This window comes from Pipistrellus kuhlii, unplaced genomic scaffold, assembly GCF_014108245.1.
Source record: "Pipistrellus kuhlii isolate mPipKuh1 unplaced genomic scaffold, mPipKuh1.p scaffold_m20_p_10, whole genome shotgun sequence".
In the NCBI taxonomy this organism is placed as follows: Eukaryota; Metazoa; Chordata; class Mammalia; order Chiroptera; family Vespertilionidae; genus Pipistrellus; species Pipistrellus kuhlii.
The window spans coordinates 38,762,082-38,787,326 of record NW_023425405.1 but is presented as its reverse complement, the minus strand read 5'-3'; the positions used below and the strand labels follow the sequence as shown (position 1 = coordinate 38,787,326).

General features: G+C 42.6%; 1 protein-coding gene across 1 annotated transcript in view; it reads right to left on the bottom strand.

Annotated features, from left to right (window-relative positions):
* Positions 1-1,248: 1,248 nt before the first annotated feature.
* Positions 1,249-25,245, bottom strand: part of CDK6 (cyclin dependent kinase 6) — a 202,987-nt gene continuing 178,990 nt past the window's right edge. Inside the window, exons 5-7 of the mRNA XM_036429434.2 lie at positions 17,287-17,337; positions 12,284-12,419; positions 1,249-6,179 (exon numbers count right to left, since the gene is read on the bottom strand). Coding sequence (XP_036285327.1) covers positions 6,033-6,179; positions 12,284-12,419; positions 17,287-17,337 — 334 coding nt within the window. The 3' untranslated portion in view covers positions 1,249-6,032. The remainder of the gene's footprint in view (positions 6,180-12,283; positions 12,420-17,286; positions 17,338-25,245) is intronic.

The following is a 25,245-nucleotide window of genomic DNA, read 5'->3' as shown; positions in this document are numbered from 1 at the left end:
TAAAACCGGGGGTGGGTGGTGGGTGGGAGGGGGGTAAGGGGTAATGGGTTTTTGGGCAGACCTATGAATTCAAACATGAGTATATGGATATCCATATTTATAGCTATGATAAAGTTGCCAAGACCTTCACAAATGGAGAAGTTAAAGACTTGTGTAGCTATGCTCCTAAATGCTCATACTCACATGTTTAGACAAAACATGTTTAAATGCTAATTTCTTGTGAAGTTGCACTTGGGATTATACAAATGTAGAAGCGAGCAGGTCTTTTAGTATTTCAGGGCTGTGTCGGCACAGCCAGTTCTTTAGGAAACATAGTTTTGCTATTTAGTAAATGATGTGCTACTTATTTTGTTCACCTGATTTTTAAATTAGGACTAAGAATTGAATGAATGTCCAAAGGCCATGATGGCAGGGGATGTCGGGATGTGAAAGCAGCAAACAGGGGCTTAGTAGGTGGCAGGGGCACTGGTGGAGTGTTACACTCCTAACAAGACCTAGTGCTGCCTTCTTAGAAACAAGCCTGCCCACCTTGGAAACCTTTGCACCTAGAAAAGCGAGGTAATTAGGTACCTCAAAAATGCTTCTTAAATAAATGAATGCCTAAGCTTCCCTTACCCACTTAAATGATCGCAATGAAAGGATTAATCCATCCTCCAGAAAAATTTAATTACAATCCTTCAGAATTTAGCTAACACCTACAATATCTAAGTTACAGGATAGTGTGAAGACTACTTGCCTCCTAAAAAACAAGTGATACACAAGAGCTAAGTATGTGCACAAAAATACCATTAGAACGAAGTCTTCAGAAATACCTCATTAGCCTAGCTCAGATTCCCGCTCCCTCCAACCCCCCTTCCCAGCCTGCAAGAAAAGTGCCACCTGGTGGAATATACTGGAATAAAACAAGAAGCTCATAGGAGAGTATGGATTTTAAAAGACCTTTCCCCCTAAGATATTAGCTCCCAATTGCCGTAACAGAACTTAAATGGCTGCCTGAAAAAAGCCATTATTTATTTTCAGGTGGCTCTTGTTTTCTTCTTGAAGGCCAGAGCACCAGTATCAAGGAGACAAGTATGCTGATGGAAGTCTGTTCATTTATCTAAATTAACTCCCTGGATTGCTGAGAAATAGAAGTTATTTTGAAAAGCCCATTCATACTTCATTAAAAAAACACACACACACACACAACCCCCCCCCCCCCCCCCACACAACTAATTGAGAAAAATCAGAACCCTCCTCTCTTTGTTGTTTTCCAAAGGTCAGATAATAGAAAAGGCCAAAAGAATATTTTTGGTTTATTTTCTGAAAAAGCAGATGTTAGAAATGCTTGAGATATAGGTATGGAACAGAACTAGGTTGAAAATTGCATTGATAAGAAATAAAAGTGCTATTTTTCTTATGCTTTTGAGGAAAATACCATTACTAACCTTCTGAGGACTCATGTTGCTTTGACAGCTTTTTGGTCGCCTCAAGTTTTTCCACTTGCAGAGAAGAAACATGGAACTATCCTCCTACTCATATATCTGCATGCATTAAATGCACATGCACATGATAAATGGTTTGGGGTTCACAATGATTCAAAAGCCCTGGTGGCATAGGAAGTACATGCCTTTTAAAAATTTATTTTGTTTTCTTAAAAAAAGAACAATCTAAGACTTGCATAACAAGTGTAGCTTCATATGGCTGCTCTTTTCCATGAAATGAGAAAGGAACACAGATGGTTTGGTTTGCTTGGCTCAGTTTTTGAAATAGTAATTGTTTAAAATGGCTTTTCCAAGTTCATAGTTGTCAGATGACTTCAGCATCAATTCTCACAATATATTTGTTAAAATATATATCCCTCAAAATATATTTCACTTTCAAATGTCCTTCTTTGAATACCTTCATTTTTCTCTAGAATTTCCTCTATCGACTGCTTGCTCTTTTTTATTTTTATTTTTAAAGGATTAGCAATCATTTAAGATCTTTATTTTTATATCACAATGTAAAACATGCATTCTTATGAATTCTAACAATACCTAAGAATTGGTAACATTTCAATATTCTTTTTCCAAAGTAAATATTCTCTAGTCTCTATATGAACACAAGTAATTCTCAGGGATTATTAAACTTTTAACATTATTCTTTCTTAGAGCCAAGTATGCAACACAAGCCTGCTTCTGGAAAATGTGTGATGACTCTCATGAGCTTATTATAAAAATAGTCAAGTTGTCACTTAAAAGATGCAACTCTTTGGAGAGAAGAAATTTAATGTTTATATTAGGAAGCTTACATGATTAAATTTTTGTAACGGCTAGAAATTGCCGTTACCAACTCTTACTTTTAAGAGAAGGAGCTATCGTTGGTTAAAAGCTTATTTTAAATACATAATTTAAGATTCAAAATGTTTGGTACAATTTAAGTGTTTTTCCTCATCATTATGGATAGGACCACGTCCTGGAGTCAAACTATAAATTTCTCTATTAAAAAGTGCATGTTTTCTTTAAAATATTAACATCCTGTGCATTTTGAAATATTTGTTTTTTACTTAAAACTAAAAGGCTGAGATTCTATCCTTAGGTTAATATTTTGAACTATTTTTAGTAAGTCACCTGGGGCTAAATGAAAAGCCTGCTATGCACTGTGCCTGCTTCCTGAGAGAAAACCACGAGAATGAAAGAATCTGAAGTGGCCCAGAGCTTTCTTCCAGAACTGGTTCTTTGCTCCTTGAGTTCCCACCCACTTCAAAGGAGATGAGGTGGGAGGCTCCAATGCACCTGATTCTCAGAAGCTCTTAGAAATTATGTTTTTAAGGTGACAGGGTCAGGTCTTGATTAACCTTTGCCCTGCAACAGCTAGCTAACATGACTAACGGGGCAGGTTTCTCCTTTACTCTTTTTAAATATAGGTTTTTACAAGTCTACCCTGCACAACAGTTTCCACAATGCCTGGGCTGCCAGGACGGAATATGATACAGAAACTGTCATGTACATTCTTGGACCAGTCCTGGAGAGAAATTCAAATGCGATTTCAAATCGTTCACCGTTTTTCTACTGCTATAAGCTGCTTCCATGTCTGATCTTTGCAGCTGACCACTGCTTAGCTCCTAGCAAAAATGTTTGAAAACCTATGTCACAGAATATGCTGCATTTAGTAAGTCTGTGCTCTGCTATCTGCTTCAAAGCACCTAACGGCAAGAGCGCTTGTATGGGATCTGGATTTCAGACCTGGTGAGCCTGGTGGAAGTAACAGAAAGCAAGAGAATAATCACTCAAGTGTCACAGCCACAATCGTGGAGAAGCTGAGACAGACTATCAGAGAGGCTGAGATGCCCTCTCATTCTGTCTCGCAGAGGATAACCTGCCAAAGATCTAATACCTTAGTGTGTGCTTTAAGTTCTCTTTACCAACACTACTGAGAAATGACCCCGAAGAATATGCTAGAAATAAAAGTTGAGCTCTTATTGGTTTAAAATTCTAAAGAATGCTGAAAAAAATTCCAGTTTAGAACAGCTGCATTTTTCTAGAGCAAACTTGTGAAAACTTTTGCAAAAGCAAAAACTCAAGTTATGTTCACTCTAGCCATGAATACTAACAGAAAAGCTCATAATCTACCAGTGCAGTGAGTTTTAAAATCTAATTTCTAGGCCCCAGCAAAAACATCTTTGTATATTGCTCCCAACCAAAAGAAAAGGCAGAACTCACATTTCCATGGGAGACTGCTAGCCTACCTACTCCTAAATGCTCGGGATTCATTATATCTCAAGCATTTACAGTGGTGACAAAACATATGGAGAAAGTGTAAAACATTCTTATGGCCCATCTTCCCATCCGTATCTTTATTTTACTTATTTCTAAAAAATATATTTTTATTGATTTCAGAGAGGAAGGGACGGGGAGGGATAGAAACATCAGTGATGACAATCATTGATAGGCTGCCTCCTGCACGCCCCCTACTGGGGATCAAGCCTGCAACCTAGGTATGTGCCCTGACCAGGAACTGAACTGTGACCTCCTGGTTCATAGGACAGCACCATATCTTGCTTTAGAATAATTTTACCTGCTCTTCAAGTTACTGAATCGGAACACTATTTAAGGAAAAAAAAAAAAGGTATGAAAAAGAATGGTTCCTGATCCAAAAAACTGTCAAGGAGAAATCTCCCAATTTTCCCCTTGTTCAAGATGGTCCTATACATTATTAAGCTGTGAGGAATTCGGTAAGGCTTGACTATGCACAAACATCACCTGGAATATTTTCTACTCAGCGAAGCAATGTCCATTCATGGAAAACTCTAACTCTAGAGAACATGGTCTAATGGCTGCATGAGCTCAAAACATGAGTCAGAAGGCAAAGCAGCTAACATTCCTCAAACATACTTAATCTGTGCCTTCTGGCTATTAGAGCCAAATGAGCACTCACCAAAAAAAAAAAAAAAAAAAAAAAGGCAGAGATGGCATGAAATATAAAGTATCTACAGAGAAAAACGGCGAGAGGAAGAGTAAAGCTGTTCACAATGCCCGAGTCAGCTGGCTCCGCAGAGGGCAGGAGTGTGCACGAGGCACTGGAAAGGAGCACAGCCTGGAGGAAGGAGGAAAGATCAGAGTAAATATTTCTTTCTAAAAAAAAAAAAAAATAGTTAAAGGTATTCCCTCAGATACTACACTGACAATACACGCCATAAAAACATAGAACACTAAGTAACAGTTTAAAGCCATCTAGGTGCTGGTGATAAGAGAAGAACCAGTCTCCCATTCATTGCCTAGGCGACAACGGGGAATGAACGGGTAGGAAGATTGCATTAGAACGAAAGCCTAGGGACCATGTTAGGATTGTGGAATTAAGAGCTATAAACCATAGTCTGAATCTGTTTATGAAAAGGTTCCTTGAAAGAAAGAAGAAAGTGCATGCAAACAGCAAAAGCGATCTGTTCTCCGTAATGTAAGGATAGTAATATTTATCAGAGGTGCGGGGGATAGAGAAGGTGGATACTTGGCAAACAAGGCAGTGCATTGTGGGAAAAGTACAGTGTCACAGGTGGGGAAACCTTAAATGGCATTCCTGTGTCTAGTCAGAGAACGACACTCTACACCAAACTAGGAAACAGTTTCTGACAAATTCCTAAAATCATCAAGAACAACAACAAAAGAACCAAAAAGGAAATACATTTCAAACCAGGAAATAAAGGCTTTCTCTATGTTTTGGACCTATTTGAGGTACATTCCCTAAAACTATATAGCAAGAAAGAAAGGCGCTGATAGGGTATTTTTGAAAAAGAAACAATAAAGCATATTATACAGGTTAAAATGTACTTAGAATGAGTAAATTCAGCTTTTGGAAGAGTAAGTGAAATGTGTGCTTTAAAAAACAGGTCTCTTAAAGATACTAGATTCCCCCCCCCCCCCTCTTTGATGTGTGTCTAAAAACTTCATCTAGATAGTGAACATTTCACTATGAACAAATTTACTACTTGTGGTCAGAAGAGAAGTTCTGAGGACATAGGCTCAGCTCTCTAATTGGAGGGGCCTGTTACTTATGCATCACCACTTTGAATCCCCAGAATTCGATTATTCTCGTCGTTTACAGAGAGTAACCCTTTAAGAGATCAAAAAAATCACACACACACACGCTCACTCATTGCGTTCATTCAAAAGTACCAAATCAGGCCCGGCAGCTGCAGGGAGATCCATCACAAGCCACTGTGCCTGGATTGCTCACTTCACACTGGCAGCATTCAAGGTTAGAAAAATGAAATGGCAGCACGATTGGTCAGCAGCTTCTCTTCTGGAATTTTTCCAGGTTTTTCAAACGAACAGACAGACAGACAGACAAACACTTAACGAATGAACATAAAGCTGCAATCACTTTTGCAATGGTTTCGAACAGTAAACTGAGCAGTTTCCTCGGAGAAGCAGAGCCCATTAGAAGACAGCGGCTGGCAGGGCCCCAGTTGGTGGGCGATCTTCCCTGGCTCTGCTGGCCGGGGCTCTCGCAGGGGGACCCCTCAGGCTCCGAAGGCGCCCTCTGGGGATCCGCTCGAGGCGGCGGCCGGGAGCTCAGGCGATATTCATCTCCGAGCTGTTGTGGCTGGGCGGCAGGTGGGAATCCAGGATCTCCTTGCGCCTCTCCAGGTTGTGGAAGTATGGGTGAGACAGGGCGCCGTAGGCAGAGATTCTCTTGGCTGGATTAAATGTCAAGCACTTCTGTGATAAAGAAAAGAAATAATTGATTGACATAAAACATGTCCCTTTAAAAAAATGTGGTTGGCCCTATGGTTTGGCTCAGTGAAAATAGTGTCAGCCTGTGGACTGAAAGGTCCCGGGTTTGGTTCCGATCAAGGGCATGTACTTTGGTTGCGGGCACATCCCCAGTAGGAGGTGTGCAGGAGGCAAGTGGTTGATGTATCTCTCTCATTGATGTTTCTCTCTATCCCTCTCTCTTCTTCTCTGTAAAAAAAAATCAATAAAATATGTACATAAAAAAATAAAAAAATGTGCTTGGGTAGTTACATCTTCACTACCCATGAATTATGTGTGTCTCTAAGGAGAATGAGTATCTATTTCAAGGCACACCAAGTACACTGTAGACCAAGCATGTCAAACTCAAAGGCCAACATGGGCCAAATAAACAAGGTTTAAGTTTATGTGGGCTGCAAAAAAACAAAAGCTTCAATTTTCATAGAAACGTAGGTTTACTTTGATAGAGACATGCTGAATAAAAAGGACTGAAAGAAATGAGTCATCGTTAACATAAAATAGAACATTTTAATAAAAAGTAATATTTTTTCTTGAACGTTAACTTACCAGAGACAGAATAACTGCACAAATTAATAAGCACAACGCAAATAAACCTATGTTTCTTTTTTCCGAAAGTGAAATATCTCCTGTTTGTACAGTGAACAAGTCAGTACAAGACTAATGACATATCAATCGGCTGCTAAAATATTCGCTGCTAATATTAGTGGAGAGAAATGAATGTAAGGGAAATGAATGCAACACGATTATAGTAATCAGTCATTAGTGAACGTTGTAGTTCATTATTAATAATTATGTGTAACAGGATACTGTAAAAATTAAGTTATTAAATTTTTATTAAAACGTTTCTTACATAAGGTTATATTGGCTGGGCCGCATATATTGGCTGTGAGTTTGACATGCTTGCTGTATACAGATCTCATTTTATATATGTCCTCAATCTATAAAATGCCTCTCAGAAAAATGCATCACCTTTTGGGTTGCCTGTGGACTATTCCTATCCAGAATTTCTCTGCAACTCACCCCAGGTCCTTTAAAATATATTATTATTATTGTAGTGGGCATGTCATTTTCTTTAGGTAGTGATTTTTCTTTTCTTTTTTAAAAAAAATATATTTTATTGATTTTTTACAGAGAGGAAGGGAAAGAGATAGAGAGCTAGAAACGTCGATGAGAGAGAAACATTGACCAGCTGCCTCTTGCACACCCCCTACTGGGGATGTGCCCGCAACCAATGTACATGCCCTTGCCCGGAATCGAACCTGGGACCTTTCAGTCCGCAGACCGACGCTCTACCACTGAGCCAAACCGGCTTCGGCTAGGTAGTGATTTTTCGAATGCTAACAAACTTTGTGCCATCTTCAGAGACTTGACCCTATCTCTAAAGTCTTCCTACAGGTTTGTCAATGAGCAGAGAATGGCAAGGTTGTTCACGTGTAAAGAGTAATTACTGAACTGCTCTTCAAACCAAAACAGTTTCTGAAAAATTCCTAAAATAAAACAAAACAAAACAAAATAACAATAAAAAACAAACACCTGTCAAGCCAGGAAATAAAGGCGTTCTCTATTAAGGAGGAGGCAGTCAGGCTAGAATCTAGATCGTAATCATCCTAATCTACTAGCGAGCCCTGCTCCCTGCCCCAGACCTACGCCAACAGAGAGATGCCTTCCTTCTAACTCACATCGAGGTGCCGTATGGGCTAGCTAGCAGCGTCCCTAGAAGGAATCCATTAGCTTCAGTTCAAGTCTCGGAACTCTATTCCAGGCTGTCAACTCGAAGGCAGGTAGGAGGTGAAAGGAGGAAAAGGTGAACCTGTGGAGCAGTGATCTCCACTCCCAAACTGTTGATTCCTAATCAATGAGCCAGAAAAGTTCCCTAATCTCAGTCCATTTCCAATCCGACCCCAAGCAACCTTGTTCTTCAAGTCCACACTTCCTCCACAAACACTTCCGGAGTTCCCGGCAGGTGGCAAGCATCGCCTGGAGAGTTCACAAGTAGCAGGGAAGCTGTAACAGCTTTTCCATCTTTGTGAGGCAAGAGGCACCGAAGTGAGCTGGTTCTCTGTATTTGAGTCTTCTATGTAATCTAAAGACTTAACAATAGCCAAAAACAGATTTGGCTCAGTGGATAGAGCATCGGCCTGTGGACTGAAAGGTCCTAGGTTCGATTCTGGACAAGGGCCATGTACCTACTGGGGATGTGCCAAGAGGCAGCTGATCAATGATTCTCTCTCATCGATGTTTCTACCTCTCTATCCCTTTCTCCTCCTCTCTGTAAAAAAAAAAAAAAAAAAAAAAAAAAAAAAAAGACAATATTATGGCTAGGCAGACCGCTTCCAGTTAATCTGGGTTTCTGCTCTTCAGGAGCTCTGTTAAACGTGATTTACCTAGGAAACACGTACAAATAGAAAATTCTACATATAATTTCTGGTGAATTTTTGGGTCCCCAGAAATCTTATTCATCCTGAGCTCCCTCCCAGTCCATGGGCGCTAGCCTCCTCACAGTGACTTCTGAAAACCAAAGAGCAAAAAGACAAGCAGAGGAAGGAGCTCGTTTACTGAATGGTCCTGCTATCTCTGACAGCAATACGCATTTTGAGAAAAGCTTTACAAGGAAGGGATGAATTCCCAGAGGATAGGACAGTAGGGGCAACATTCTTGAGACAGGGCTCTCTCTTCCCAGAGTCTAAGTAGAAGAAAGTTAGGTAATGGCATTAAGAAAAAAGAAGCAGCCAGTTTAATCCACAGAACACAGAAAAAGAAGAAATAAAAAAAATTGTGGAGCCCAGCTGGTACGGCTCAGTGGTTAAGCATCGACCTATGAATCAAGAGGTCACAGAGCAAGTCTCGGTCAGGGCACATGCCTGGGTGTGGCCTGGATCTCCAGGGTGGGTTGTGCAGGAGGCAGCCAATCAATGATGTTTCTATCTCTCCCTCCCTCTCCCTTCCTCTCTGAAATCAATAAAAATATATTTTAAAAAAAGTTGTGGGAATGTGTTCAAGATACAGAGATGTCCCCAGAGGCTTCTCTGGGAGGAAGCCCTGTTCCCACAGTTATACTGATGGCTTAGGGCTGGAAAGAGGGGAGAGAGGAGGAGAATTCCTTAGCCTAATTCCTTAGCCTAATGTGTGTGAGAATCTCAAGTTGGAAGTCTTAATACATTATGTCCTATAGGAAAACTGTTGGGGAAAGTGGCTAAGATCTGTTATTGCTCTACTCCAAAGGTGCAACTGGCTGGCCTGAGTATTAGAAAACATCTTATGTAATAATATTGTTTCCGCAAGAACATTTAATTTACTTCCTCAAAACACTGACTTATAAGATGAGCGTTTGAAATTACAACTTAAGAGGATCTGAACATTTCCAGCCTATATTCCCTTTCTTCCCTCCTCTCCCTCCATGGTGAGAGCGTTCCTTCCTCTCCCAAGGCTGGCCTTGGCCAGGGAACATGCTCTGGCCAGTGGGCTGAGGATAGAAGCATCAGGGTGGCTTTCGGAGCCTAGATCCTCACGGCCTTCTCAGGCTTCTGCTAGCCCTTTTGGGAGCATCGGCCTTCTCCCACGAGAAAAACATGCTCCAAGGAGCTGCAGCCTCTGGCCTGGGCCCAGAATAAGGCTCATGGACAGACCTGTAACTTGCCCTGAAGGCAGGAGGAGGGCTGCCTCTGCCAATCTGCAGACCCATGAGCAAGAAAGATATGCTCCCTGTTCTATGCTAGTATTATTTGTTTGTTTTGTTATTTGTTATGCAGCAAAAGCAGACTAAATACAATGACAAAAAAAAAAAAAAAAGTGCCCTCAGGCTCTGAAAACAGATATCAGGAGCTCTAACATTTTTTTTTTTCTCCCAGCAAAAACATCATATTTGAAATAAGTATTTAGCCTCCCCAGTTAACCATAACCAAGGGGACAAAACTCGAAAAGACGTGTCAATTTCAGTTGTTAAAAAATAATTTCCCCCCTGAATTGTCTTCTATACAGGGGTGGGCAAAAGTAGGTCTACAGTTGCTCGTATGGAAAAAGACATGCAGGTTAAGATGACAATAGCTTTACTAACTCAAAAGAACGTCAACTCACAGCTCAAACCTGTTTTTGCCCACCCTTGTACGTATATAAGAGCGTTTATAAATGTTCATGTATATATGTCCATACATATATGAATGACTGAGGCGTGATATTAGTCAAGCTTTTTTTCCAGATGAAAATGAAGAATAACTTAATGTGATAAACTTCCAAATGCTAATCGTTTCTTCAATAACAGAAACCTTCTAACACAGTCTTCCCTTTCCTTCCTCAGTAAATGATTTTCAGGAGAGGCCGCTGGTGCTGTTGGTGGCCCGTCTGGCACCAAGTGGCCCGTCTTCTGCTTTCTGGGTCTAGCCTGGCTCCCAAGAGCAGCGTTGGGCAGCTCCGAGCTGTCCTTTCTCTGCATACCTGTGGGTGTTACACTACATGCTTAAGTTTCCCCTAGTCCCGATGCCACCGGCTCTGCTTCTTATTCCTCCACGTGCTTCTTCCTTCTCTCTCTCTCTCTCTCTCTCTTTTTTTTTTTTAAAAAAATATATTTTATTGAGTTTTTACAGAGAGGAGGAGAGAGGGATAGAGAGCTAGAAAATTTGATGAGAGAAACATCAACCAGCTGCCTCTTGCACACCCCCTACTGGGGATGTGCCCGCAACCAACGTACATGCCCGTGACCGGAATCGAACCTGGGACCCTTCAGTCCGCAGACCGACACTCTACCACTGAGCCAAACCGGTTTCGGCTTTTTTTTTTTTTTTTTTTTTAATATCCTTCTCTCTTTGGTTCGTTTCTTTGTTCATTTTTCTTCTTGGTCTCCTGCTACTTTCCCAGTCTAGCATTAGCGTGCTGTCTGACTTTGAAAGCCATCACGGCTAAGGGGGCACCCTAAATGAGTAGGTGACACTGCCTGCCATTCAAAGCTCCTGCCGAAAAGGCAGGCCTGTGGTGGCCCTATTTTATACCCCTTCCCAGCACAGCTGACTGGACCAGCAGTCTGGTTACAAGGTAAGGCATGTCAGTCAGATTCTTCCTTTTCAGAATCTGACGTAGGAAATACTGACAGGGCAAAGGTTAGCAGCGGGGGTTAGAGCTGGAAGAATCCGTGAGTCGTGTGAAGTTCTGATAGTCAAACTGCGGCTCACGAGCCACATGCGGCTCTTTGGCCCCTTGAGTGTGACTCTTCCACAAAATATCATGGCCTGGGTGAGTCTATTTTGAAGAAGTGGTGTTAGAAGAAGTTTAAGTTTAATTTGGCTCTCAGCCCTAACTGGTTTGGCTCAGTGGATAGAGTATCAGCCTGCAGACTCAAGGGTCCCCGGTTCGATTCCGGTCAAGGGTATGTACCTTAGTTGCAAGGCATATACCCAGTCAGGAGTGTGCAGGAGGCAGCTGATCAGATGTTTCTCTCTTATTGATGTTTCTAACTCAATCCCTCTCCCTTCCTTTCTGTAAAAAAACCCAATAAAATGTATTTAAAAAAATTGGCTCTCCAAAGAAATTTTAGTCTTTGTACTGTTGATATTGGGCTCTGTTGAATAACGAGTTTGCCAACCACTGGTCTAGGCCCATATTCCGACTTCTAATTAATTTATTTCAAAGGATACAGGCCTTAGAAACAAACAGTGGGAAGGACGTTTAGCTGTCCTTATTCATCACTTGGCAGTGGAGAGGGAACCATGGCCTACGCACCAGAAAACGAGCCACCATCAGGGGAAGATGGAGTGAGATTCTCCTGGGAAAATCAACGGCTCTGCAGACAAGCCAACCACTGGCTGTGCCCACACGGAGTGGAAGCACGACCTTTCTACTAAGGCCTATAGACTCTCACGCCTATATATGAAATGCAGAATACACTACCGAGTGGGAGCACTGGCTGCTTCCGGCCTAGGTGTGGGAAGCAGAGCTGCAGGGAAGGTTGTGGCCCGTGCCTCGTGAGGCGGTGGCAGTGATGCTGAACTGGTGCTGTCCCCACCACCCAGAGAGGACAGGGTAAGTCCCTCACCAGCACAGTGCCGACTGCCTGAACTTACCAGAAGAAGGTCTTTGCCTTGTTCGTCAATGTCGCTTACAAAATTCTCAATGGGCTGAGGAGATTTTGCGTGAAAGGCCTGCCGGGGAAGCGCAACATCTCTAGGCCAGTCCTCTTCTCCTGGGAGCCCAATGACGCTACAAAAGAAAACCACACGTGAACCGTCAGCTGCTACGCAGAAGCTATGTTCCCACCAAACTCCAGATGGAGGTGAAGTCTACGAGGCAGGCAGCGGGGACACAGAGCCTCGGAGCCCCTCACTTGTACGACAGGCAGGATGCTCATTTCTCTCTGTTCAGCTGCGTTATGGTGATCCTGGGGTAATCTTACAGGAGGACTGTAAAATTCGCTGGGAAGAGAGAAGAGATTTCTCTGGAAGCAGACAATCAGCAGAAGAATAAAGAAATGGAAAGTATTCAATTACCAATAAGCCCTGACATACTGACAGGGCAGGACCTATAGATTAAAAGTAGACCCACATGGGCACAGAACATTTTCCTCTATGTCTAAGATTGCTTTTTGTGTTCTGATCAAGCACTTTGATAGTGACCTGCTTTTATGATGCTCATGTCACATTATTTCTTAACACATAAATTTGGTTGCACTCTTGGTTAAAGATTAATTCCCCAACTACATCCATTAGAATCAGACAAAAAGAAGCTGAAAGGTATGTTAGTCCTGTGTTATGCAAACACTATTTTATACTTTAGTATCAAAATTAATTTATATGTTTTTACTGCATAACTATTTCTAGGTATTCCAAAGTGAGCAAATAAATAAAAACAGTATCATTAATGCTTTCTCTGAAAATGATTCTGAGTCCAGAAATGTGGACAGAGCATCAAATAATATAAAAACAACACAGGCTTTGGAAATAGGCAGATCTGGGTTCAAATTCTGCACCCGACACTTATGGGTAGGTAAGGAGGAATTGCTTAACTTCTATGAATTTCAGTGTCTTTTTTATACAGTGAGTATTTGTCAACACCAATACATTGCCCATTATTATCCACTAGAGGCCCAGTGCATGAAATTCGTGCATGAGTGGGGGGTAGGGCCCTCAGCCCAGCTTGCACCCTCTCTAATCTGGGACATCCCTCTCACAATCCTGGACCACTGGCTTCTAATTGCTCACCTGTCTGCTTGCCTGGTTAGCCCTAACTGGTCCCCCCCCCCCCCCCCCCACGTTCCCCCCGGCCACTGGCCTGGTTACCCCTAACTTCCCTCCTCTGCTGGCCTGATCGTCCCCAATTGCCTCCCTGGTTGCCCCAACTGCCCCCCCGCCCCCCACTAGCCTGGTTGCCCCACGAGCTTGCTTGTTCAGTCGTTTGGTTGTCCCTCACTAAGTCCCTTGCTGGCCTGGTTGCCCCACGCAGCCTGCTTGTTCAGTTGTTTGGTCGTCCCTCGCTAACCCCCCTGCCGGCCTGGTTGTAGGCAGCCATCTTGTGAGGGCGCAAGGGTCAATTTGCATATTGCCTATTTATTATATAGGATAAGAGGGAAATGATGTTATTCATCTAAAATGTGTTGGCACTACCACCTTAACATATGAACTCCTTGAGTTCTAGCAATGTATAACTTAAGGTTCTTCAGAAATATTGTAGGTCAGCGGCTTTAAACAAAGTAACATACATTATGTAGATATTATTTATAACGTGTGTATAGGTAGTAAGTAGGTTTAAACAAAGGAAATCGGGATGCAAAAACTTATGTCTCACATAGACTGATTAATTCTAAACTAAAAAAGATTATAATTGAGTGAACAGAATCTATGACTATTCAAATACTGACGAACGATTTAAACCACAGTTAGAAATGCTGCTGGCCTGCCTGCATCAGGGTCTTCTTGGCCTGCTCTCGCTGGGACTAAGGCCCAGAGGGCTGAGTTCTCCTGAATGGACTTCCAAGTTTCAGGAAGATGTGGTGCTAAATGTCACAGGGTCTCTATAGGGCTTTGTTCCCCTTCTCTTACCGAAACAGAGCCCGGGTCCTAGACCGCCCTAGGGAGAGCAGACAGTGTGTCGTAGCTGTGCTCATCAGCAGGCGTCTGGGCCGACAATCCTACCTCTGTAGGATATGCTCTGGGGGGGCCATGTTATCGAGGCAGATAAAGACAGAGCCGGGGACATATCTACTGGAACAAATGAATGGAAATGGCAACTGTACAAAATGTGCTTAATAGCAAGATCCAGAGTAAGAGTACAAAGAAGGAAAAAAACCTCACTACGAATTATGAAAGGAAATAAATATGTGTGTGTTTGGATAGAATGAGAATGGGAGAGGAAGAAAAGAAGAATGTTTATTAAAGAACTTTAATATTTTTCTTCCATTCATTTTTATCTTTTAGCCATTTTTTAAAAATATTAATATATTGGCATATCATCACCAGTTAGTTACCTAGAAGCTGGTTACAACAACTACTAGTAATAATTTAAAATCTTTTTATTTGTAGCTTTCAATATATTTATATTGAATTAAATCTGGTGATACGGGCAGCTGAATGCCAAAAGCCCTCCGAAAAATAGGGACTCTGTATGTATGTGTGTTGCATAATTATATACATGTTTCCACAAATAACTTTTAAAAGTGTAAGTCTATCACCTCCTCTGATCCCTCCAACAACCTCTCATGACATCTATTACTACTACTATTCAGGTATCACTATTCCTGTTTTATAGATGGGGAAACTGAGTTAAGGAAAGAAACCGACTGCTAAAGCCACACATAGCGAGCTTAGCCACAGAGCCTGGAGTGAACCCAACTCTCCTTATTCCAAACCCAATATTTTGGTTCTATTTAACAACGACTCTGGTCTTAAAAATGCTCCAAAATGCCACAGGCTGAAAAGCATTCAGTTTCACTTTCAAAGTACTTGCTGTTCTTTGAAAGTATAAATCTTCCTAAACACGAACATTTCTTTTTCCCCCCTTTAAAGAGAATGTGAATATAACTTTCTTTAAACATAATTCAGTTTCATACAGTATGAGCTTTTTATGGTCCATATGTGAGCGTGGTGAAATGCCGATAGGCCCATTAAAAAGTGCCTGCATCAAATTTCAGTATTTGGACAGCTGAATATATAAGCCTTAAAAGCTGACATTTGTACTGGAAAGAATGACAGAGCACAAAACCTATCATTGGGGGACAGAAATCATGTTTCTCGTACTTTAGAAGCGACACTAGGGTGCAGTATTGTCCCTTTTCTCTACACCAAAGTAGTAACTGCATTCAGAGGAAACAACCAAGAAGTCAAGTCCAAAGGCACAGAACACGTAGGACTTCATGGCTTCTTCCTGCTTGCGACCTAGGATCTCAGGTGGAACCGGCTTTCCCTTTGGAGCAAGTCAAACAGGCTGAGCAGAGGTTGCTCCTGGTCCCTCTCACTGGCTATGTTACACTCAGGGGCACGGGCAATGCTAACGAGATCGCGGCCGCCAGGGCTGGGGGCGGACCAGATGCCCAGGTGGTGTCAGCAGGGAAAAAGCAGGTGGAGGGCCTCACTGCCTGGCAAGCTGCTTTCCTTCCCACAGAGGGTCTGACTTTCCCTCGTTCCCTCTGCACGATCACATGCACACCAACTAGATCCCACGGGGCCGGGGAGAGTGAGTGGATGGAGTCCCTCACTCAGGGACAGAGAACTGGACATTCTGCAGCCGGCTCTGTCCTGAGCCACCCATCGTACGGCGTGTTCAGTAGCAGCGGGAGGAGCAGCAGCTGTGGTAGTGGCCCTGGGCCCGGGCGGCCCCCAGACAATAAAACGAGCAAATGCTTCTCAGACCTCAAAGCCACCCGGCTCTGACTCAGCAGTGGCACTGGCGCTCGCAGATGTCTACGGGAGCTGTTTCCCGTTACCCAGAGAACAAAGTCGGGTTCCGGTTGTGTTTCAACTGTCTTAAAGCGGTCATGCTTGAAGAGATGGGGTTAAAATAGAATCCTTTTCTCCAGGGGGACTTCTCCCCAGTTCTACAGACCACAAATATCAATCACTGGGATTCCTAGAAAATGTCACAGACCAATGATCAGGGCTTTTATTTTTTTATTATGTGTTCTGCAACTCCCATGTTCTTCCTACTCCACCCCAGTTTTGATGGGACTTGGCAAATGCACAAATCCCCAGAGGATGCCATACTGCATGCTTTGTGAGAAGAAAGGCCCCCCCCCCTTTTTACATTCTAGAAACATGAAAGCATCCAGACTCTCACATGCACACATGCAGACATGGATGGAACTCTACAAATCAGCGAGGATTTGTCACAGACAACTGGAATCATGGAACTGAAGCACAAAAAGGGAACGTAAAGAAAATTTAAGCCCAAAGTTCCATTTCTCAGGTAAAGAACCTGAGGAACAAAAAATGGTTACACAATGACTAATGAATTATGAAAAACAGCTAACATCTTTAAAGCACTGACTATGCGGCAGGCACGGTGGAAGCTCTTTTTGAGGGTATGTGACATGACTTACTCGAGATTACAGTTATTTAGCCAAAGACCCAGGATTAGAGCCCAGGATTCTCATTTCCTATTTCAGTGCTCCAAAGGAAAAAGGATTGTGTCGCATGCTATTCTTTGTCCAGGAAAAAAACTGCCGAAGCAACCTGGATGGCTAAAGGATACTCAGTGGGGACAGGAAACCCGGGGGGCAAGGATGGGTTACCAGGCCACTGGGCACCCTACTTCTGATGGTGGGTGCATCTGAAATGACCCCAGGCAGGCAACACACCTGAACCAAAGCCAAGCAAAGGAGGAGGAGCAGCACAACAACCCACACGAGCCACACACAAGCCTCCGGAGCAGAGCAGTCAGGCCGCCCGCCATGATGGGCTCTGCGGGAAACAGCCCGCCTGCCGCGTCCCCACTCACCACACAAACAGTAACAGGGTCTGCAGCAGCAGCTTGGGGCAGGAGAGACAAGAGATAAATGCGTTATGAGAACGTCAGAGGTAAGTCTCCGTGAATGTTCTCATGCCCGGAGCACGGAGGTAAAATTACAGTTATTACTTACTCCAAGATTTTTCCGAGTTGATCCACATCCGAACTTCCACGAAAGAGAGGCCTACAAGAATAAAGATACATATGAAACACATCCATTTCCTCAGGTCCATTTCAATCATGTTTGTCATTGTCATTGTTTGACAGGAAGCAAAATATTCTTTAAGAGTGGGGAAGTAAGGAATCGAGACATTTCTTGAAAGTCACGTATGGCAATTATAAATCGATGAACAAAAAGATAGATACAGAGGCAGTAAAGCATCAAACAGACTGTCAAATTACAGCGGGAAGGTTAGGGAGAGGTGGGGGAGATAAGAGATCAACTGAAGGACTTGTATGCATGCATACAAGCATAACCAATGGACGCAAAACACTGGGGAGTGAGGCCGTGTATGGGAGTGGGGTGGGGAGGCAATGATAGGATATGTACACATATAATACCTTAATAATAATAATAATAATAATAAAAAATAAATGTAAACTTGAAACCTGTATGATCCTATTAACCAATAAATTTCATAAAAAATTAAAAAAAGGAAGTCACTTATGGCAGGAACCTCTCACGAATGGGGTGGTACTCGAAGACCACATTTCATACTCCCGACAGTCCTACTGTAACAGCAGTGCCACCATCAAATACAGGCCTCGGCGACAAAGTTCCACTTAACTCTGTGACAGGTGGAGCGTGTCACTGTCCTAGCCTCAAACCAGGGGTGTGTGGTGTTCTTTCCAACTGAGGCTGGTCAGTTCCTCCTCAGAGCACCCTTTCCTCACCACGAGGCAGGCAATCATAATGCTTCCTCGTGAGTCTCTCTCCTTCCACTTGTCTCAAATGCTGTGGCGAGCTACCTCTGCGTTTCTGACTGTACCACTTGCCTTTCTCCCGATATTATGGCAGATAAGCATTAACCAGGTCAAAACCCCAACTCTGGGCTTCAGAGGTGTTTGTGGGCACACAGCCCCCATTGCCTACACAGGGCAGTTCACTGGCTGTGCCTGGTCAGCAAGCCTGGAGAGAACAGAGAGCGCCAGTTTAATCTGGTGAACTGGAAGAGTCGCTATGTCACCAGGGCAGCTCCCTTCCCTTCACCCCCTCCCCGCAATGAAGACGTATACACAGAGGCATGGGGGAAAGTACCTTTGAGCATCATGGATATAAGTGCAGATATTAGCCATGGCTACCGGAAAGCACACCAGGCAGACCAACTCGAATGGATGCCATTCCTGGGCAAAGGCATCAGACCTTCTCTTTCCTGGGTGGACAATGAATCCCATGCCTGACGCTCAGCAGCAGCCCTGGCTCACACCCTCCCCCTCGTTTAGTTTTCAGCTCCCTTTTGTTTTTGCCCCTTGGCAATATTTCTAATATTTCTGCTGGTTCCATTATGCATTTAAGAAAATGTTTCCTACATTTGTTTTTTACATCTGCCTAGATGTTTTAGCAGAGGACTTGAAAAAAAATATTTTTAATTAATTTTTTACAGAGAGGAAGGGAGAGGGATCGTGATTTAGAAACATCGATCAGCTACCTCCTGCACACTCCCCACTGGGGATGTGCCTGCAAACCAAGGTACATGACCAGAATAGAACCTGGGACCCTTCCGTCCGCAGGCGGACGCTCTATCCACTGAGCCAAACCGGTTAAGGCTTAGCAGAGGAGTTTCAAGTCATGTAGCCCTTCATCCTAACAAAGCTGGAGGTACTTGCCATCCAGGTGTGACAGCTGGCTCACCAGCTTAGCCTCCTTTAAGACTCATAACCACTCTTCTGTGAATACTTAGCAAAACCTGCATGGGAATACAGGAAATTTGGAGGCAGCAATTCTGTGTACAGATCAGAACGACCTTTGCCACCTTAGGAAGACCTGGCATGTGGCTCTGAGGTCTGATAACTTGGCTCTGTAGCACATGTGGGTTGGCTTGAATTATACACCACCACTACACGCTGGCTAAAATTAACCCCTCAAGAATGGATCTTTGCATGTAAATGCAGTCACAAGACAATGGAAGTGGGGCAGAGGCCAAACTGGAACCAGGATTCTCAGCTGACCCAGTAGTAGTTGGACACAAAAGTGACCAAACTCCAAGAACCACCTACTGACTTCCAGGCTGAGAATTCTGCATATTTTGTATGAGCCAGTTTTATGAGAGAGGGTCAGGAACATGGAAAGGTATAATGGATTCAGAGGAAGGACGAAACCTTCCAATAGGATGAACTCTTGGGTGTGCTACGGTGGAGAATGAAGATGTGAGAGGAAGACTGCTCCAGGGACTGCGTGTGACACAGTCTGTTTTGAGATAGGGCTCTCAGGGAAAAAGCCTGGCTGCAGCAGGTCTCTGAGCTGTGCGCACCATGTAATAAAGAAACAGGCGACGTATTATACTTTCATTGATATTATTTTGAATATTTCCTCCTTCCTCAGGTTAGCTGAGTTAAATATTCTTTAATTCATATAATTTATGGTATACTCCAGGTGGACAAATATGAACATAATCTTTGATTATATTCTTTTTAATTTTATTTTTTAAACATCTTTTATTGATTTTTTACAGAGAGAAAGAGAGTGATAGAGAATTAGAAACATCGATGAGAGAGAATCATCGATCAGCTGCCTCCTGCACACCCTCCACTGGGGATGTGCCTGCAACCAAAGTACATGCCCTTGACTGGAATCGAACCTGGGACCTTTCAGTCCGTAGGCCGATGCTCTATCCACTGAGCCAACCCGGTTTTGGCTCTTTTAAATATATTTTTATTGATTTCAGAGAGAAAGGGAGAGGGAGAGATAGAAACATCAATGAGGAGAGAGAATCATTGATTGGCTGCCTCCTCCACATTCCCTACTGGGGATCGAGCCTGCAACCTGGGCATGTGCCCTTGACCAGAATCGAACCAGGGAACCTTTAGTCCGTGGGCTGATGCTCTATAGTAGGGGTGTCGAATTCAATCAGAGAAGGGGCCAAAATCTAAAATCCAGCCTAAATCGCGGGCCGAATGGTTTACTGAACAGTCATAAACTGTCATTGTGATGGAAACGCAGCGGAGTGCAGTGATGACAGCGCGGTGCGGGCCACATTGCAAGGCCTGGCGGGACGGATTTGGCCCGCGGGCCTTGTGTTTGACACATGTGCTCTATACACTGAGCCAAACTGGCCAGGGTAGTGGTGAGGGACAGTTTAATTCTGCCGCCTTGAATAATTTTATAATTGTGAGAATGATTCAGCTAAAGCACACACATGCATGAATTGGCCTTGGCTGGCTATTACCATGACAGAGCTGAGCTGGAAGGAAGTAGAGGGCTGAAGGAGCCAAGTGGAGGGGGCGGGGGGTGGGGGCCCGGGAATAAAAGTCTGTGAGAGACTGAGACTGAGAGAGAGATGGCCAGATAGAGAGACAAGCTGAGGAGATCCAAAATAACTCTGAACTGTTTCTTCCCCCTGTCTAAAAATGTGCCCCTGCTGGAAATCTTTCTAGAGGCCCAGCATGAAGACTGAAGACGAGAGAGGAATGTTCAATTACATACCACGAGACAGAGGCTCATAAAAGATAAAAAGCCATGCATTTTTTCCAAATCATCGCAGGGAAAAAATCCACTAAGCTAGCCCATCTTGTCTGGTTTTAGACATAAACCTCCTCACAGGTGACATACTCACTAATTCTTTTAAAATAATTATATAAAGATAAAACTAGCAATAGAGAGGGTCTACCCAGAGTAGTAAATTTGAAGCCTATTTTTACAGTTTCAAAAAATATTTCTTCCTTATATACACACTTTTTTTTAGGGGGTGGGGGATTAAATAGTGAAACGGAAAGATTACACCTACCAAAAAACATTTCCAAATAAAGACGGCAATTGCTCTGACTGGAGAAACACATTTAAAAAATCCTCTTATTATACAGGACAAGACTTAAAAGTTAGACACTTTTGTGCATTTTGCTATATCAAAACTACAATTACTTACTATAGATGACTTTCCAGTAGTTTAACCAACTGCTTGGGTAATGGTACACAAACATTATCTGCTGAAGACCTTCGCTGAATCAAAATGTCATGATTCCCACTTCTAATTTTATACCTCCATTTCTTTTCTCTTCGCTGCACTGTGATCCTCCTTTTTCTATGGAAGATGTTCTCCACACTCACTCTTTGAGATTGATCCATTCTATTGCATTAACCGCCCCCTTCTGTCTTTTTATTTTTATTTATTTATTTTTATTTTAAAAATATATTTTATTGATTTTTTTACAGAGAAGAAGGGAGAGGGATAGAGAATTAGAAATATCAATGAGAAAGAAACATCAACCAGCTGCCTTCTGCACACCCCCCACCAGAGATGTGCCAGCAACCAAGGTACATGCCCCTGATTGGAATCGAACCCGGGACTCCTCAGTCCGCAGGCTGACGCTCCGTCTACTGAGCCAAATCGGGTTCGGGCCCCTTATCTTTCATGGCCCTAAGCCTCTTTCTATTTGGAATTCCCACATAAACTACAGAGGAGCCAACCGGAAGGTCTTTGCCATGCTACCCTTTGAAAGCAATTCATTTGACAAGATAAACAATATTTAGGGGGAAATACCTGAAATTGAACATTGCTATAAGTTTTTATGAAAGAGAATTTTAGGTTATTTCCAAGCATTTTCTTCCTTTCTTTAAAAAAAAAAAATATATATATATATATATATATTTTTTTTTTTAATTGATTTTTTTACAGAGAGGAAGGGAGAGGAATAGAGAGCTAGAAACATCGATGAGAGAGAGTCATTGATCAGCTGCCTCTTGCACACCCCCTACCGGGGATGTGCCTGCAACCAAGGTACATGCCCTTGACCGGAATCGAACCTGGGACCCTTCAGTCTGCAGGCTGACGCTCTATCCACTGAGCCAAACCGGGTTTGGCTTCAAGCATTTTCTTCAAGTATTTTCCTTCACCATTATACTTCATATTAGTTTATGTTGATAAGATAAACTCTATGAAAGAAATACAAATACATTTTTTGTCTATACATAAAAGCATTTTTTCCTAACTAAAAGGGGATTACTGCAAAATATAATAGCAAAACTGCATTCATTTCAAACTATTGCAAAGTCAATTCTCTTCTCAGATCTCCTTAGGCACAGTCATGCCAAAAAAAGTATGGTGCCTGGGGGTTTTTAGCAAGGATTTCCCCCATGGCTTTTTTTGAATTTGTGAGAGTTTAAAAGCCTTCATATTTTCCACGCCTCGAATAGGCTGATTTTTTAGGATATTTGTTGACTTGGGGAAGGGCATAAACTCGGGTGATAGACGTCCTGTGTGTGAACCCCTCCCAGCCAATTCTCCCTGAATGATGTCAGGAAAGCCTCGTAGCCGCTTTGAACCTAGCTGCTTCCTCGGTAAAATGTCCAGTTTACAGCAGACCGACAGCAAGTGGCAACCAAATGCCCACACACCTTTTCACTCTCAGATATGGTAGCTGTCTCCTTTGTTCCTGGCCACCATTACACACAGATGATAACATACAGCATTCATGTGGAAAACAAGAAAGGAAGGGGCATTTGGTCACCATGCGGTGGGTGTCCACATCATATTTAAGAGTTCCTCTGAGCTCACTGTATATTCTCTTGCACCTGTGTCAGGTCTTACACCTTCATCACCAAGAAAAGAACGAATACAAGTCATCATTTCCAAGAAGGGTTAATTCATTTTGAGTTGACAATCTAACTTCTTCTTCAGCATGCTGTTTAGCTAAAAACTCTTGTACCCAGTGAAGAAAATTTTCCTGGGTCAAATTACAAAGGAACTAAGCTTCAGATGCCATGGCTTTCTAAACAAACAGCTAAAAGGACATATAACTATCCCTCACAATCTCAATGAACAGTGGAAAACAACGTTCAGAAGCAGGGTATGTTTTCTAGCAGATGGGAAGTGTATGCTGATGTGTCTGTTATAGAAAGGAAATGATTCATGCAGAATGGAAGATGACAGATTCCGTGTAGTTATAATACTTTCATTGTACTGAGAAGAAGAGGAAGTCACGGATCACCCTACAGACACCTCTGTGGCCTGCACTTGACCTGCAGCTATGCTTTAGCTGTTACCTTTCTTTTTCTTTCTTTTTTTTTTTTTAAATATATTTTATTGATTTTTTACAGAGAGGAAGAGAGAGGAATAGAGAGTTAGAAATATCGATGAGAGAGAATCATTGATCAGCCGCCTCTTGCACACCTCCCACTGGTGATGTGCCCGCAACTAAGGTAACATGCCCTTGACTGGAATCGAACCCGGGACCTTTCAGTCCGCAGGCCGACGCTCTATCCACTGAGCCAAACCGGTTTCACCTTTCTTGATTAGAAGAGAGATTTTCCATATTCACAAATGACCTGAAAACTACGGCCCAGGAAATGTCCACTCTTTTACACTTGCTCCCATGTTCTGGTCTAGAGCTGGTATCTGTTAAAAGTTTTATTACCTTACGTTATCATTTATTTAAATAGCCACGTTAAGCAAAAAAAGCAATTAGCTGACTTGTTTTGTAAACACTAACTCAGTGATCACTCATTGAGCACATAGGGCTGCATCAGATGCTGGGAGAATGCCATCCTCCAAAAACATGTATTCAATAACATGGGGCCTTAATATATACTATGCATATATTTAAATTATATTATACATTTTAATACAAATATATTGAAGTATAAATATCTATAAATAAGTATACATTTATAGAGTACATACTACCATAATAATCCTTGTCCCTGTGGGAGACAAAATATATAAACACAGGACCAGGAAAGAGAGTGCATCTCATTTTGCTAGTGGGGGACGGAAGCCCAGGGAAATAATTTAATTTTTACTAGCATCATGGGAGGCAGTCTGATGAACTTAAAAAAATATATATTTTTATTGATTTCAAAGAGCAAGGGAGAGGGAGAGATAGGAACATAAATTATGAGAGAGAATCGTTGATCGGTTGCCTCCTGCATGCACCCCCCTGGGGACTAAGCCTGCAACCTGGGCAATTGCTCTGATCGGGAATCGAACCGTGACCTCCCGGTTCATAGGCTGATGCCTAACCACTGAGCCACACCGACTGGACTAACATTTTTTAAAAATAGGTGAGAAGTACCTTATCCAAGGAAACAGCTCAGTGAGTGGCTAAGCTGGTCTAACTCCAATGAGTGGCAAATGGCAGTGCTTAAGAAGATTAATATGTCAGAGATTTTACTGAGTCAGTTGGAAGGGCTGGGGATGGAGTCAGGAAGGCCAACGGGAAAGGTCAGAGGATGAGATGACAAGACCCCCAAAGTAGGTGGACAGAAAAATGGGGAAGGAAGCGAAGACATTTAAGGAAAGAGGAGCAGAACTTGGTGAAAGACTGTTCATGAGTTGTATTATTAGTAAAAAGTCAAGGCTGAAAGGTGGGAAGAGGAGTCAGGGGCGTGTAAAAGACTGGAAAATAATTAACTTCGTTTTAAACTTGTTCCTTTATTATAATGTAAAAAACAATGCTTACAAAATCTGAGAATGAAAACCATGCAAAAAAGGTAATCATATTCGAGTATTATCCACACAAAAACTGGTACATGAACGCACACAGCAGCACAATTCATAACAGCCAAGAAGTGGAAACAACCAAATGTCCACCAACGGTTGAAGGGCTGCACAGAATGTAGAGCTACACAAGGTGGTGCCTTTCGCTCAGACATAGAAAGGAGTGATGCACAGGCTACAAAAGGATGACCCTCAAGGACATGATGCTACATAAAGGAAGCCAGTCACAAGAGAGCATGCATTTATGGTGTGATTCTGTTAATGTGCATAGAAGAGGTAAATCTACAGGGTCAGAAAATCAACTAGTGGTTGTCTAGGATGGGGCACCCAGGGGGGAAAAGAGGAGGGACTGCTAATGGGCTTGGGGTTTCTTTCTGGGTTGACGAAAATGTTCTAAAGTGGATTGCGGTGATGGTTGCACAACTCTGTGGATATACTAA